The 16,420-nt window shown below is 48.3% G+C and overlaps 1 protein-coding gene across 2 annotated transcripts in view; it reads left to right on the forward strand.

Moving 5' to 3' along the window:
- Window positions 1-6: 6 nt before the first annotated feature.
- CORO2A (coronin 2A) overlaps window positions 7-16,420 on the forward strand; it is a 58,642-nt gene continuing 42,228 nt past the window's right edge. For both annotated transcript variants that reach the window (XM_042023602.1, XM_042023603.1), the window contains exon 1: window positions 7-30. In XM_042023602.1, the coding sequence (XP_041879536.1) occupies window positions 10-30 (21 nt within the window). In that variant the 5' untranslated portion in view covers window positions 7-9. The remainder of the gene's footprint in view (window positions 31-16,420) is intronic.

Consider the following 16,420-nt stretch of genomic DNA (forward strand, 5'->3'; position numbering starts at 1 on the left):
CCCGTCCAGATGCACGCCGTCAGCGGCAAGGTACGGGAGCGAGGATGGTGGTGCGGGGCGTGGGGCCGGGACACGCGCGGGCAGGGCCGGCACGGGCACCTGCCGCAGCCCGGGGCCTGCGGAGCCCGGCGCTGCCGGGGAGCGGGGTGGGACGCCTGCTGTGCCCGCTTTGCGCCGGGAGTGCCGCAGCTCCCTCCGGCCCTACCCCGCTTTGTGCGGAGCTGGGGCCGCCGCCCGCAGCCGCGGGGGCACCGACGGCTGGGGAATGCCTTGGCCGCCCGGTCCCGCGGGCCTCGGGCATCCCCCGGTCCGTGCGGCGGGAGCGGGGCGTTCCCGCTAGCCGCGGTCGGGGCAGCCGGGGCTGGTTGCGCCCTCGGCGGGCAGGATTCTTGCTCCCCGGTAGCGCCGGGGCTGTTCCTGCAGGGAGCTGCCGGCGGGATTTTCTGCGCGGGGTGTGGCGGACCGCCAGCCTGCCCGCGGCGGGAGCCCTCCGACCCTGGGGTCTGCAGGCGGCGGTGCACGGAGCAACAGGGCTTCCTGGCGACCCGAGTCATCCTGCTGCCTGGTCGGGAAGGCTGCGCCTCCTGCCAGCCCTGCTGGCCGGTGCCGCCGGTGGCACGGTTTGGCATCTGTATAACTTCGCTTATTATTTATAGAGAAGCCTCATCTATAGCTGTGTGTGTGATGGATTGAATTTGGCCTTTTTTTGCTGGAGTCGTGAAGAATTTGGGTGCTTGATGTCAGGGCAGGTCACATCTTGCACAGGGCATGATGACAGCCACATAAATGACTCTTCGGCAGCGGGATCTCCTGGTGCCACTTCCCCCTGAAGGCGGAACTGGTACTTTGAAGGAGTCTTATTTTCAGGCAGCACAGCTTTGAAGACTGCTTCTTCCGTGGGTCTGTCTTTGATGCTGCAGCTCTGTCAGGGGCCAAGACAGGCTGTTGCAAACGGATGTGTAACAGACAGCACTTTGCAGACCGATGGCCTGGTGAGGCCAGCTGTGTGCAGTGTCTGAACACATTGTTCACTTTGCAGGGAGTGGTGCCCTCCTTGTCGTGCTCTGGAGCATCCTGTCTGTTCCTGATTCCCACCCCACCCCACCCTGCCCCAGCCCTTTTCACTTACACTTTCTAAGAAGACACTGTGCTGCAGCCCTTGTAAAGGGAATTTGCCTGGACAGGCTTAGCCTCTTTTGGCCCCTTGGGTGCTCAAGTGAAGTGATTTCCTCAGAGCATTCAGGGAATATTTGGGAGAAGGTTGAGTGATGGTTGCCTTTAAGCTTCCCAGTGCAGGCTCCCCAGTGGGTTAACAAAGGAGCAGGCTGTGTAGCCCCGCTGTTCCCTTTGTTCTTCCTCTGGCTGTGCCCTCTTTGGAGAGCTCTGATCTTTCCTGGTTTGATCAGAGACAGGGAGTGACTGATGGAGACACCAGGGAGTTCATGTTTTGGTTGTGAGCATTTCAGGAAACTCTAGAGCTTTGGGAGGGAGGATGGGGGAGTGCTGGTTGCTTCTTAGAGACCCGGAAAAAGGAGATGTTTTCATATGTGCTGATATTGTTTGGTGAATTACCATTATGACATGTATTATTATAGCTTTGACGAGAAGTATTTCAAATTCATTCAGTCCGTTACTCTGTAGCAACAAATCAAAGCCCCTTAGTTCTGTAGAGCTGCCATGGACCTAGGAAACGTGAGAACGTGAGACCCAGGTACTGGTGATGTTTGGACAAAGAGCCAGACTATTCTGCTGCCTGCACCCCAACTCTGCCCTAAGCTCCTCCTGACCCCTCTTCCTCTGAGGCAAAGCACCTAAGCATGAGTGTGCCTGTTTTGCAAGTCCGGGGGTGAGGGAGACTACTGTCCTCTGTGTGGCAGCTGCACCTGCCTGACCAGCAGCACTGATCACCTCCATACCACTGATCTGCCTGGCTGCTGGCTGTGTCTCTGCAGGTGGATTTCCTGGTAGCAGGTCAGTATCTCCAGATGTGGTGTGTTTCTCATTCTCCTTTTCTGCCTGCGTAATTTCTGCCTGTCTTTCAAGTATGCTGGTTTGTCCCCTCTCAGCAAATTTCTCACTCTGCAAATGCCAGTAGTGGATAATATTTTCCCGTTTCTGTGTCTGCTACATTTGTTAGTAGCTGGATAAGGAGTGGATTTTCAGTTGCCTGAGTCTGTGGCAGGTTTCTATGAGTCTCTTTCCAGGTGGGTTGGGACTGGGCAGGCTGCTGTCTCTGGAACAGGTTTATGGTGCCTCTGCAAGGGCAGTTCTCTCTTGCCTGTGGGCTGTCTGGACTGCCAGATGCCTAAGTGTTGTGTGGGCTGTGTTTTGGGGATGAATCGTTGAGTACAGAGCAGGTCCCTGTGTTGTAAGCTTCAGGTGCCCAGGCACTCACTGTTACAGAGGCTTAGGGGAGAGAACTGAAGGCTTTGGCATATCCCAGAAAAAAAAAAGGTGATGCTTTGAGTGAGAGACAGTTGCTGTGGAGGCAAGCTAAGGCGTATTTTGTGCATGACCTTGAAGGCTCCTCATAAATTGTGGTCGGTTTGCTGCCTCTGACTTTTTTGTATTCCTTGACCCACAGCGGCTGTATAGCATGAAGTCTCCATGCCACCTTGTTAGGTCCTGATTTCCCCGGCAGGGATTTTGACAGGAAAACTGTCGGGGAGTGGGCTGTGGCAGGGTATGACAGAGACTCTGTGAAGAAACAGTGTGGAGGGAGACTGTGCCAGATCGTTCCCCCACCATCCACTCTTGGCTGGTTGAAGGGGACGCAGCAGGTCCTTAGCGGCCACACCCTGTTCTCCGCTCTCACAGGAAAGTTTGCTTGAAGTGTTTGCTTCAAGAAACGTCCCCCCCCAAAGCCCCAGCACCTTATCTGAATATTCCTAACTTCCATCTATAAACACCAGCAGTCTTACAGTTGGCCAGTGGGCTGTCTGGGTGGCTGCTGGACCTTGCTGCTAAACTGCTGCTCAGAGCCAAGGGCATCCCTGGTGAGGCTGGACAGCAGCTGTGCTTTGAAACATGTTGTGTCTGGCCACCTCTTGATGCACAACAAGAACACAGCTGGTCTGGTCTCTTGCTCCTGTGGCAAGAAGACACCGGAGCGGTGGTGTGGTGAGGTGTTTCACATGCAGTCATTAGGTGGCTTCCCGTAAGTGCACGTTAAGCTGCTCTGGCTGCAGAGCTGACTGAGGCGAGCAGCCTGCAGCACACTGCAATTACACTGACGCGCCTCCTGCCTCTCCTCAGGAGAAACAGGAAAGACTTTTACATCATCTAGGAGGCTGTATTGGCTGAGGGATTTTGATACTCACAGGGTTATACTGGCTTGTAAGTAGAAGCCAGACTGCCCTAGTATTTCCAGGGATTTCCCCTCTGTGGTATTACAGGCTTGCCAGCAATTCCCCATTTTGAAAATACACCCTGCAGGGCTCTATTAGTCTAATGCTGATGCTTAGTATTTCTAAAGCACTTTGAAATTCACAATAGGACTTTCTGACCCTCAGCCAAGCAAAACCCTTTCTAAAGCTTGGAGACATGCCTCTGCCAAGGGTAGGACCAATGACAGTGTGCAGCTCCAAGCCCTGTTCTCTCTTCCCTTGTTGACCTGTTCGGTGCTCTGCTTCACACAGTTTCAAATTTTCCAGAGCAGTGCCCAAAGTTTGGCCTCTCTTTCCCTCTTTCTTCCAAGTATTCTTCAGGGCTCTGGTTTGTTGAAGGGTTTCCTTCCAGTCTGGTGAGTCGCTTGCTCTTTATTTCTGTGCCAAGAAACATGGACCTACCTGCAGACAGGAAGTTGCAACCGATGACTCTGCACTGCCTCTCTCCCTCCATGGGACAAGGTCACCTAGGAAAATGATAAGGAAGACAAAGCACTAGAAAATACCAGCAGTCGTGGTATTTTTATTGCTGAGATTAAGACAAAGTTCATGAAAGCTGATAAGATAGCTTACAGGAATGGAGGAGAGGGCAAACTCCATCTTGTTCTTCCTCCTACAGTTCTGGGAGATATGCTTAAACAGGAGAGGAGGCAATGCTGGGGGAGAGCTCCTCCCAGAAAAAGGTGACTGGGCAAGGCTGTCCATGTCAGGGTTGCATTAATAAAGGAAATATGAGCTTCGTGGCTTGAGCTTGTACATCAAGCTCAAGTAGAGCAGAAACAGTCAGAAAAAAAGGTGCAGGGAGGGGCCGAGGCAAATACTGGGCTTACTCCCAAGAGCAGAAATTAATCCGTCCTTGCTCTACAAATAACATGATTTAAACTTCCCTTGCAGAGTGCCTCTGAAAAGGGCTGAAATCCTCCTTGTGAGAATCTGAAATCTCTGGATCCCATCCCAGGCTTTCTGGGAACCGATGGTAGGGTGCATGAGACGGGCTTGGTGGACAAGTGCCCTTTCCTCAGACGTGGTTTTCTCTGTGGGCCAGGATATGGACTGATGTAGCAGGTGAACAAGAGCATGTGCAAGCACAGGTCTGGGAGCAGTGGATCTCTCCCGATACTCTCTGTCCTACCCCAGCCTCACTTGGGTCTTGTTTAGCTGGGGAGTCTTAGCATGTAGGATGTTTTCCAATCTGCCAAAAGGATCCCTGAAGGGGTGCCCCTGAATGCCACCCAGTGTCCTTGTCACAGTATTGATCTGTGAATCCTGTAGCACCACAGCTACCCTGTTGGGTATCTGTGGAGTTTTGCTTTCTGGGCTGTAGCAAATTTGACTCTGACAGTACTGTTCAGTTCTCAGCCACCTTTCACATGGTTACACTGAGGTTATTTCAAACCAGTTATTTAAATCAGTTTCACAGTGTTTTCCCTGAGCAAGAATACACAAAACCTGAAAAATATAAAACATATTGCCTTAGAAAAGCATAGCTACCATTTTGCCTGAATTGCTGGCACAGTTGCAGTGCTCGTTTCTAGGAAGCCTCACATTGATGTTTTTAGGAACACTGTAGCATGAATGATGCCGGGAAGGACTGATCTTCTATGTCATCCTCTGGTTTCTTCCATTCTATCTGCCCCCTAAAAGGAGCCTGTGCTGGCAACAAAATTGCAGGGTAATAGGCACAGAGATCCAGACAGCTCTTTAATTGCGAGACAAGCAGAAGAAGTCAAAAGATTGTCTTGCTAACATCTACTTAAATGTAATTAGTTCACATTATTTTTCTCTGCCATTTTCTCTAATTTAATTTGAATACCAAAACACACACATAGAGGAACAAAAACAAAATCAGAATAGCATTGCTCCAAGTTCCTGCTCTTGTAATGTTCAGCTTCTACATACAGAGGCTCTTTTCCTTACAGTCAGGGAGGATCAGAGTCTGTCTTCTGACCCCTTCTGCCTGTGGTCATGACTGTGGTTCATGTTTCGCTTTGAATTTGCAAAAGGTCTTTATGTCAGTAACTGATGCCCGAGTCTTAATTGAAAAGATTGATTTTGCTAATGATAGCCTGGCATCTGACATCTTCCATAGAAATCAATTGGAATTCAGTGTTTCACAGTTTTAAAAACCATGGCATTTGTTTAAAGGCTTAATAGGGATTGAAGGGTTTGACTTTACAGCCCCTTGCACCTATTTGAGGCTCATGCCTCTGCCATACATTAATGTCCTGTGCAGTAGTTTTGGGTGTGATGCATCCTGCCAGGCAAACCAAGTCTTGGAGCAGAAAAAAACCCCAACCCCTCTATGAGATTTTATAGGTAGAAGCTCAAGTGGAAAGTTGATGATTTTGTCTTTCTTAGTCTCCAGGCTGTATTTTCGTGAACTCTTGGTTTCTGTGGAATTGAAAAGATGAGAAATCTCTTCTGTCTTTGTAGATAATGGATTCTTCAGTTGGGCTGATGAACCACAATGAGAGCCAGTAGCTGGAAGCAGAAGTTATTACTTGGCAAATTAATAAGGCAGTTGTGTTTTTAGCAGCAAAGAGGAGGAATCGTGGGAAGAGCTTCTCAGGATGATGCATTGCTTGAAACTGGAACAGGATGATCTTCTAAATAGTGTCACCCAATGCAGAGAGCAGTGTTCTCTGGAAATAGGTGACATAGCCATTAGCTGAACAGCAGCTACCTGGCCTCCTGCAGAAATTTCTTTCCCCAGCTTGTCACCCCTAGAGCATCCCATCTCATAGAGGAGAGCATACATTTCCTCTCCAAGCTCTCAGCATGTTCTGCTGGGCTTTGCCTTTAGGGTCCCAAGGTGGTATTCTTGTTGCCTAACACGACAGCTAATTTTCTCTCCTGCGTTATGTTTTACAGTCACTGGAGGGATGACAGTTTGAAGGCAGGAGTCCTCTGAGCTAATTTGGCATTGATTGTAAGTGGAGAAGGGCTGTGTTGACTTGTGATGTGGAGAGGGAGTGGTAGGTGACTCATCGTTGTGGAGGCAGAGCACTGTGTAGGACCAGTACCTGCTTTTGTGATCGGTGTGTATTGACTGACTGAGTTCACAATTATTATCCAGTCAGGGGCTTAGTAGGATGGTTTTCTTGCCTGTAATACCTCAACCTTTAGAGATTTTCAGAATTCACATGAACAAGGCCATAAAAAACCTGGCCTGACTTAAAGGCTGACCCTGTTTTGACTGGAAGTTTGTGCTGTGAACCATCAGAGGTCACTTCCAGCCTAAATTTGCCTGCGATTCTGTTGTGGTATTAGAAGCAAAAACCTGGTAATGATATTAGGAGTGAAAGTTTCCAAAAGTTAAAGCAAGGAAACCCACAGCTAAAATCCACCTAGGAGGTCTGCCTTGGTCCCTGTGTTCCATGTTTCTTTCCCAATGTTCATGGTGCATGTTAAACTTGGATGAGTGGTAAGGATTCCTAACTTTCTGCTGCAGCACACATATCTGCTTTATGGGTTGATCCACTGAATTAAGACAAAATATGAAAGGATACCCTTGAGTATTTCTTGGTCATCCTTGAGGTTTCAGAAAAACCATTTCAGTAAAGCTCATCTTGCTCTTAGCTTGGGGAATCTTCTTGTGGTGAGAGCTTTGATTTGGTGCCCAGCCGTCTGTGGGCTGTTAGTAGAACAGGACTTCTTAAGCCCAATTGAGAAAATGCATTTAATGTGTAAAGAGGGAACTGAAGCGACAATTTCTCTACCTTTGCTTTTTTCGATTTTGAGAAACCAGTCATTATTTTATGTATGGTTTTGTGTATTTCAGAAGAGTTTTACAATGTCTTACCTATACTTCCTTCCCTGACATGACTTGCAACATGAACTTGTCTGTGACTTCATGACAGCTTATCTTATATATTACAAAAAATAGCAGCATTTGTACTCTAATTTCTGCCTGTCTTGCAGTCAAGCTCAGTTGTGAGAGTTTGGAAGATTAAAGGCACAGACACCATACATGGCACTAGAAGTGTTTCACACACCTTTTGCTGTTGCAGGGTTCTGCTTCCACTGGTGCCACTGGCCACTGCCAGTACAGGCAGATGACCACACCGTGTCTTAGTCTATAGGTCTGGAAATCTGCAAGTGTCTTCAACTCCTGCAGAAAAGCAAGACTTCCCCAGGAAATTCAGATTTTTATTTTGAGCTATTTCTAAACCAACCCTTTCTTTACTTCCATATCCTGTGTCATTACCTGCTGTCCTTCCTGTGCCTGGAGTTCCCTGGCATGACGGTGTCATGCAGGGCAGTGGTAGCACTCACCCGCAGTCCTCAAGCATGCTCAGGGAACCCTCTGGGACTCTTCCCAAATGCTGTCATCTCTGGCTGAGCTAGGAGCACAGTGGTGACCCTCCTCTGGCTCTGAGCAGTCTTCTGAAGTTTCCTGGAGCCTGAAGGCTCTCTGGTACTGGAAAGCCCTAGATACAGATGTAATTTCATGAACACATATAAGATATCCAGAGAAAACTGCACATGCAGATAGCTGCAGTGAGGCCCAGTGTGTCCACCCAGTGCTTTACTTCTCACTCTTCTTCACACAGTCTTTGTTTTTGCTGCCTAAGGCATGGAAATAGCAGCCCAAACTGCCTGGCCTGCATTATGTCAGGAATTCAAAGTTCTGCTTTAATTCACAGCCAGACTTTAAGGGCTGTGTTACCTTACCTTACCTTACCTTTTTTTTTTTTTTTTTTTTTTGGGTCCTCCTTTCTACTGCACTGATAAAAAAATAAAAATACTATCGGGATACATCTATAGTGCAACTGTGTCTTGAATGCCTCATGCAAAACAAGCTTTCTGCAGCTCATTGAAGACCTGGTAGTGCAGAAGGGAATGCAGAGAAGGACAACTGTTTAGCTTGGAAAAGGTATGTCTGAAAAGGGATATGACATATGGCTTTTGACATATGGTAGTATGATGGGATGGAGAGTTCAGATATGGAGTGATTGTTCCTCTGTTTATCATTGCCCAGGAACTACAGGATACAGATAAACAGTGGAACTCATTGACACAGGATGTTGGGGATGTGGTTCAAGAAAAGCCATTAGATGAATCTGCAGGCGGAAAATCCATTAGGGCTGGCTAAACAGACAGATAAGCCTTTGGCTCAAAAAGTTGGTGAGGCACAGAGGCCCAGAGCTGACTCAAAGGCATAGAAAAGATCAGTTTGTCGGCGTGGATATCAGCTATGCTGGAGAAATACACTGGCATGGAAAGTAGCAGTGGTAGAAGGAGTGTGAGACTGTAGCAGGGAGGTCTGCTGGGATGTGGAGGCACTGCCAGGGGTGCTCTCTGGCTGGAAGGGTTGAAGAGAAGGCTGGTGCAGTGGGACAAAGCTGGAAGATGATCAAAACTCATACTGGAGGAGATATGTGAAGAGGCTGGCAGGAATGAAGTGTGTAGTAATTAAACTACTACTGTATGGGAGGAGAGGCTGATCTTCATTACTGGGAGGTGTGAAGATGGAGAGGCGTGAAGAGTGAGACTGGTCACAGAGGAGAGCGGTGGGGCTGAATCAAATGATCAGAGACTGAGGAACACCTAAAAGCAGTGTAAGAGTGCCATACTTGGAGGAGAAGAGGTAAAGAAAATAGTCTACATGAAGACAGGCTGAAAGTCAAACAGAGAGGGATGTCTGTGTGCAGAGACTCACCTCTCTGCTAACTATAACAACACCTATAGTTCAAGAAAAGTAGACCTGTAGAGTGAAAGAGGCGGTACCAGGACTTTTTATATCCACAGGCATTTTGGATGTTTTAATTTGACTCAGCTGGTTCCATTAGCAGATAGAGCACACTGGGTCCTGATCCTGGAATGATTTTAAGTTTGTCTAGAGGGAATCCTGTCTGCATGCTCCAAGATGGCTTTGCAATCCAAACTGGCAGTGCAGTGAATGGCAGCAATAAGGAGATTTGCTCCAAACCCATGCTCCCAGTCAGAACTAAACAATACTTATGTACTTGCACTGGTGGAATAATTTCAGAGTGATGGCAGTGGTTTCCAGAAACTGTATATTTGCCAAGCCCAGCAGGTGAATGAATTGGCACAGAATCTCATTTCCCTGGCAGGAAAGTGGTAGTCTTCCCACTTAGTCAGCATCAATCAAAGTAAGACTAAAAACCAAAAAGAGCAAAAGTCAACCTACTACTGCTGGTCTAAATGATGAATTTTAAAATTTATGATGTACATGGTACCATACTCACAATGGGGTGACATCAAACTGGAGACCTGTCCCTAGTGGGCTTCCACAGGGCTCCATCTTTGGCCCTGTGCTCTCCAACATCTTCATTAACAACTTGGACTCAAGACTGAAAGGGATACTAAGCAAGTTTGCCAATGACACTAAATTGGGAGGAACTGTTGAGTCCCTCGAGGACAGAGAGGCCCTGTGGAGAGACTTTGATCAATTAGAGGGCTGGGCAGCCACCAACAGTATGAATTTTAACAAGGGAAAATGCTGGATTCTGCACCTGGGATGGGGCAACCCTGAATGTGTGTATAGACTGGGGAACAAGAGATTGGAGAGCAGCTCCATGGAAAATGACCTGGGGGCTGACGGCAAGTTGAACATGAGCCAGCAGTGCCCTGGCAGCCAGGAGGGCCACCCGTGTCCTGGGGTGCATCAGGCACAGCATCACCAGCCAGGCAAGGGAGGGGATTGTCCTGCTCTGCACTGGGGTGGCCTCACCTCGAGTGCTGGGGGCAGTTCTGGGTGCCACAATATAAGAAAGACATTGAGCTCTTAGAGAGTGTCCAGAGGAGGGCAATGAAGATGGTGAAGGGCCTTGAGGGGAAGCCATATGAGGAACAGCTGAGGTCACTTGTTCTGGAGAAGACTGAGGGCAGACCTGATTGCAGTTACAACTTCTTCATGAGGGGAAGAGGAGGGGCAGGCACTGATCTCTGCTCTGTGGTGACAGTGACAAGACTTGAGGAAATGACCTGTAGCTGAGTCAAGGAAGGTTTAGGTTGGGTATTAGGAAAAGGTTTTTCACCCAGAGGGTGTTTGGGCACTGGAACAGGATCCCTAGGGAAGTGGTCACAGCACCAAGCCTGACAGAGTTCAAGAAGTGTTTGGACAATGCTCTCAGGCACATGGAGTGACTCTTGGGGATATCCTGCACAGGGACAGAAGTTGTATTTCAATGATTCTGATGGGTCCCTTCCGACCCAGCATACTCTGTGATTCTATGATGTGGTAGAAGAAAGCATTGGCTGTTGTGTCTGTGACACCTGCCTTTGCCACACTCTCTTGCTGGCTTGTCATGCTTCAGGTAAGTGGCACCTGCTGTTACAGAGCTCAGAAGTGTGTTAGGAGTTTTCTGGAGAACAGAGAGATGTCAATTCTGACTTAATCAGCCACTGAAAGAGAAAAGCCTCAACTGGAATCATAATTCCACAAGCACTGCATGAGTGTGGGAGAGTTTCCCACACTTCTCTTTCGTGTGGGCCCCTCATTGTTTTTTGCATGCAGTTGATGCAGCAAGGGAGGTGGAAGAACTCTGTAGCTTACGGGCCTCAGAGAATACCTCTGATGCTGCCTGCTGCCTTTCAAGAAACAAAGCCCTGCTGTCATTGTCCCCAAAAGGACAGGGACCATTTCCCTCTAATTTTGGCTTATGACTGGGAAACTCTCAGCTGGTTCTTCTCTGGTCTATGGTAGTAGGTACCTGTGTCCTCTGCTGCCAAACCCACTTGCTAACAGGATACAAGTTCCAGAAGGGCAGTTACAGAGTCAGACTCTCCTTAGCACTGACAGTGTCATAAGGAGACAAGAATGCAAGCTGCAGCTGGAGAGAAGTAGGTCAGATGTTAGAGAAAACTGCATCCCCAGGAGGGTGCTGGGAAAAGGCAGGTGGAGGCCATCATCCTTAGGGATTTTGAAGGTTCCTCATCTGTCCTGATTTAGAGCTACGGGTGGGCTGACTCTGAGGCTTTACTGGAGACCACCGAGACGGAGTCTCCTACACCGTGCCCCTGCATATGTGGTTGTGCCTTCCTTCCCAGACAAATCAGAGATGAGATACAGACTTGATGTCACTGGCCAGGATCTCATCACGTCCTACCAGTATTCAGGCCTATGTACAGAGCTTCAGCCGTGGGGCAGTGCAGTGACATTACATCACATTGGATGTAAGGGCTGTATATTGGGACATTCAAGTGAAGTGTGTAACCTCCAAACTTTGACAGAACTCAGGAGAAACATCGGCACTTGGTGTATTTCCATTGCCTCACCATCCTGCTGGGCACTTCAGGTTTTTTCATGTATCTGTGTTCTGGTGGCGGCCACAACTCCTCGGGTAGGCAGAAGAGGTTTGAGAAGAAAACTGGCTAGCCCAATGGATCCCACTTGGAATCCCGGCGGCAAGTAACCAAGATCTTAGGATTCTGTGAAGGTGAACAGTCTTGAACCCTTGAATCAGTGATGCTCAAGGAAAGCCTTTGCTGCAAGGAAAGCCTTCTGTACAGTAGCCTTTACAGGAGATACCCACTCTGCCAGATGTCTGCAGGTGTGGTTAGACCTCACAATAAACACACATGGGACCAAGTGTCCTTGTCTTCCCAAAGAACATGGCAGGTTACTGAGACCCAGCTGCATCATTTTGATGGGGAGCTGAACCTTGGTTTCTGAAACTGGGAAGCCAGCTTGGCCTTGAATAGCAGAAACTTCTTTCTGTGAAACAGGAGAGTGAAAGTGTGGCATTCTTGTTTCAGGAGAAACTGCTGAGCTTGCAGAGTGTCTGATAATGAGTTTTTCAAGGCTGCCTTTCTGACAAGAAATGTGGCAACGTGTCTGAAAGTTCATAACTTCCTTTTTAAACTGAGTTTTTGCAGGTGTGGGAGGGCAGAAGGGGCTTCCAGTTTTTATTGTTCTTTGAACCAGGACTGTTTTATTTGCTTTTCTTTTGTAATGAAGGAGGATCTTGCCAGCATATAAAAGGTCTGTAAGATAGAATTTGCCCTCTTGTTGAATTCAGAAGCACATTAGTACTCACAAGGAAGTTAATAAGCAATAATATTTTCTTTGCTGCCCAGGTAACCAACAGAGTGAAAGAGGGTATTGTCTCTGGAGAATGCAGGCAAGATAGCTTTATCTTTCTGTACACAGGCTATCTTGGAAAGCTGGAGATGAATCAGAGGAAGGAGGGGCTTACTCTCTAGGGAGGCTGGCATTGCCCCACCCTCTGCTTTGGTAATACTGCCTCCTGCCCTTCCTGAGAGCTCTGATAAGCCTCATGAAACTAAGCTGAGTTTTGGGCTTACTTTGGGTTTTGCTAGCCTTCACACTCCCCTGCTCCACTATGGTATCTTGTAAAGGCCATGTTGACTGAAGACATTTATGTCCTCAACTCACCATGTTTCTTTCTGTCAGAGCTTGCAGAGTGTGGCACCACATGAAGCAGAAAAGGGAGTGGTGAAGGGACAGGTTGAGCTGCCAGAAAAAAGGTGTTACCACTGAGTGTGGGATCATCCCTGGAGTATTCCCCTGTGCCTCCTGGGATGCACAAACTCACTTTGTATTGACTGAGCACACATGTCTTCACAGACACTGAAGGGTGGTCCATGTGCTTCAGCTTGATTTCTAGCTGATGTTGGCTTAAAAATATTAATGAAGAAACTTCTCCTGTGACCAGGGGCAATTCACGATGTTTCACTCCCTGTGCCTGAGTGAGAGGTGTGTGAACCTTCAAGAAGCGGAGCTCCAGGTGCTGTTGGCAGTGGAGTGACACTGATGATGCCTCAGGCTCCCTCGCTCCAGGGTGAACCACTTTGGTTGCTCATTGGAAGAGCGATGCTTGTCAGGCCACTGCAGGGAAGTCCAAGGTCTGGCAACAGACCCTCCATGGGCACTTCCCAGCCCCTGGGCTTCCTAAGGAACCTGGAGGCTCCCAGACTGCTTTATGCCTATAATGAGGGGAAAACCAGCCCCCTATGAAATTTAATAAAGATAAACGTCAACTTCTGCCCCTGATGTGCAGTCTCTCCCTGCAGTGAAAGGAGCAGCTGTTGTGAAGGCTGTGAGGGTCCTGGTGGGCAGCAAATTTTACCAGAGTCATCTGGGTAACTCTGCAAGGCAGCTGCAGCCTGAGCTTCTCCACTAGACTCTAGATAGGCACATTTCCCAAGGAGGCCAATGGGATCTCCATCCACGTCAGTCTTTCAAAGTCAGCTGGACAGTCTAAGTAACCTGACCTGCCTTTGTAGTGAGCTTTGTTGTGGGCTGAGAACAGGACTTAGGATCTCCAGAAGTGCTATCTGGCCTGATGTTTTTATGTAGTTCTGTGTGCATTACTGTTGTGATTTCTCTTTGCTTCTCTCAGTTGTCGCAGGGAGGCTCAAGCGCACATTCGGTGTCAGGTTTGGAAGTGACCACAGCAATAAAATAAAGAGCAGGTGACAATTCAGCCAGTACTTCATTATGTGCACTTCAAAATGTTCCGGCGGATTCTACCCAAAATAGCATCTTGGATTCCTCCCCGGATCGGGTGACAGGAGAGTCTGAGCCTCTTGGGAGCTGCCTGCGGCTGTGATCTCTGCCAGTTTTTCTCTTTGCTCTCTTCTCTGCTCCTCACCATTGCTGCTGGCTGTGCTGGGATGACCCAGTTAAAAATAACCTGGCTGAGCTATTTTTATGTGGCACATGTGCTCCCTTGTCTGTCTCCCTGCTTTCCCAGCATGGCTGAAGAGCACATCCACGGAGAAATACCAGGCAGTGGGGATGTGGCAATAGCATGGACAGGTGTTAGCGTTAGGGCGTTATTATGCTGGGTGTCATTTGGCATTGTGATTTAAACCTGTGACTGAAAACAAGTGCAGCTGGAAAACTCATCCAGGAAGGCCATGGGATTTTTGCTGTCTCAACCTTGTTTTGTGAAGAGTGGTCTTGTTTCACTCACTCCTGGCAGCCCTTGCCTGCCCCTGAACATATGTGCTTAAAATTATTTTGAGGTTCACAACATTTGGTGTATCTTTTAAAGCAGAAAAAGACTGCATGATGTGCATTTAGCCAAGCTTGGGACCTTGGTATGAATTTGACCCTTGTTGGGCAGCCTTGGGTTCCGTCGTTAGAAAGCTGCTCTGAGACAAACAATGTGGTACCAGCTGCTGATGGCTGCAGTGGGTTTCTGGAGTCTTTCTTTTCAGTACAGGCTGGGTCTCTATGCAATGTTTGCCTTCCCTGACCTAAGCCAATAACTGGGAGATGTAACAGTACTGAATTATCTTTCTGCTTATGGTCTGAGCAGAAGACGCCTGTGTTAGTGGAGGAACCACTGTCTCACCTCTCCTGAGTCTCTGACCACCCAGTACCCTCTGCATAAGCTTTGACCTACTGCCAGCATGGGGGAAGGTCTGACATGTCTCCTTGCAGGGACTCATGTGAGACCTCATGTCCTGCCCCAGTCAGTGTGCACCGAAAATAAGGGGCAAGGGGGGGCTGCTGTGTGCTCTCAGAGAAAGCTATTGACCTTCCTGTTTTGTGGATGAGGAAATCAACTCATTACTTTAGTTTTGAGTGACTCCTTCACCTTCCTACTTCATGTCCTCTCTACCTGTGCAATGTTTATTCTACATGCAGAGTTTTTATTCACAACCAGCTTACCAGGGCACCGTATTTAAGTATCTGTGCCATGCTGGAAAGCTGCAAATATTTTGGAGTGTTATTTAGAGCTGGATTTTCTGATGAAAGACAACATCTCTAGAATATGTTGTTCTTTGAGATCTTGCTTGCTGCTGTCATTTTGTCCCCCACGACTTCTGCAGATGCTGGTCCATCTGCACCAGTGGCATGCCCTTCCTCAGGCAGCCAGTAGCCTGCATGATGTGCTGCTGCCTGTGGTAACAGAAGCAATTCCCACAACTCCTGGTGGGCTGCCCAGGAGAAGGGACCTTTGTGCTCCTGCAGAGAACCAATGCTCAAACCAGCATTGGTGATGGACATGGACAAAGCGCCTCTTTCCATCGCCTGTTCTGCTTCTGAAAATACAGAAGCATCTGGAGCATCTGACTGATGCTTGGTTTGGTGAAGGCTCTTTGCCCATGCTTCATTATGAGGCTGCTTTATAGTGCAGCAGAAGGATGTGATGTGTATGCTGTGTGTCTGGTGAGGCCACCATGTCCCTCTTGGGAAGGGCCGGCTGCAGGCTGTGAGCTGCTTTTGGGAAGAGACACGTGTCTGTTTCTGAAAGCCTTCTGAAACCTTAGTCTGAGCTCCCTTAATCTGAGCTCCGGAACGGTGGGTGTGGATCCTTATGGAACAAAAGACAAAGAGAAGCAATTGATAAAATCGAGGCCCATCACAGGATGGCTGATTTAAAAGGCTGGTTCCCAGCTGGCCGATTTAAAAGCTTCCAGCTCTGGTCGAAGATAGGGTTGTTTTTCCAAGGATATGCCTCTGAGCAGCTGTAAAAAGGTCCTGCTGCCTGATAGAAAGGCGTGCTGAAAGGTTTTTATTTGCTACTGTGGATTGATTGGAGTACAGATGCTCTGGAAGACGTGCTGCATTATTCATGTGGTAGATACCGTTGCTAAAAGCTAATGTACGGCCTGAAGGCTGTGAGGAGTGGTACAGTCCTTTGTGTGGCTTTGTTGATTCACTAGAGAGCCTGGACTGCTCTTAAGCTTTTTTTTCTGAATACTGAGATTGATAAAGCAAATCGAGGAATGTGAGATCACTTAGTTAATGGCTCTCCACCTCCTTTCTTGTTTACAAAAACTGTTCACACCTTTCTTCTTTTTTTTTTTTTGAATGCATTATTCATACAAAACTGCTTGCTAGGCTGGCCCTATTTGCAAGACTTCATCAGTAACTCAGTTTTCTTGTGGCACCAGCTTAAAATTCTTCCCTATTGAGGCTCAGGTGTCTGCAATAAGTGTCCCACTTTGGATTCTCTGTTAATGTATATTCAATAGCCTTACCCATGAAATTCCCACTCTTGTACACAGATGCTGGGGCACCCACCAGCAGCAGCAGGGCTGCGGGACACAGTTCTTGTGTTTCTGCACACTGGCTGCAGTGGGAGGAC

This window comes from Corvus kubaryi, unplaced genomic scaffold (assembly GCF_017639235.1).
Source record: "Corvus kubaryi isolate FWS band 111438036 unplaced genomic scaffold, C.kubaryi_AGA036_p1.0 37249, whole genome shotgun sequence".
Classification (NCBI taxonomy): Eukaryota; Metazoa; Chordata; class Aves; order Passeriformes; family Corvidae; genus Corvus; species Corvus kubaryi.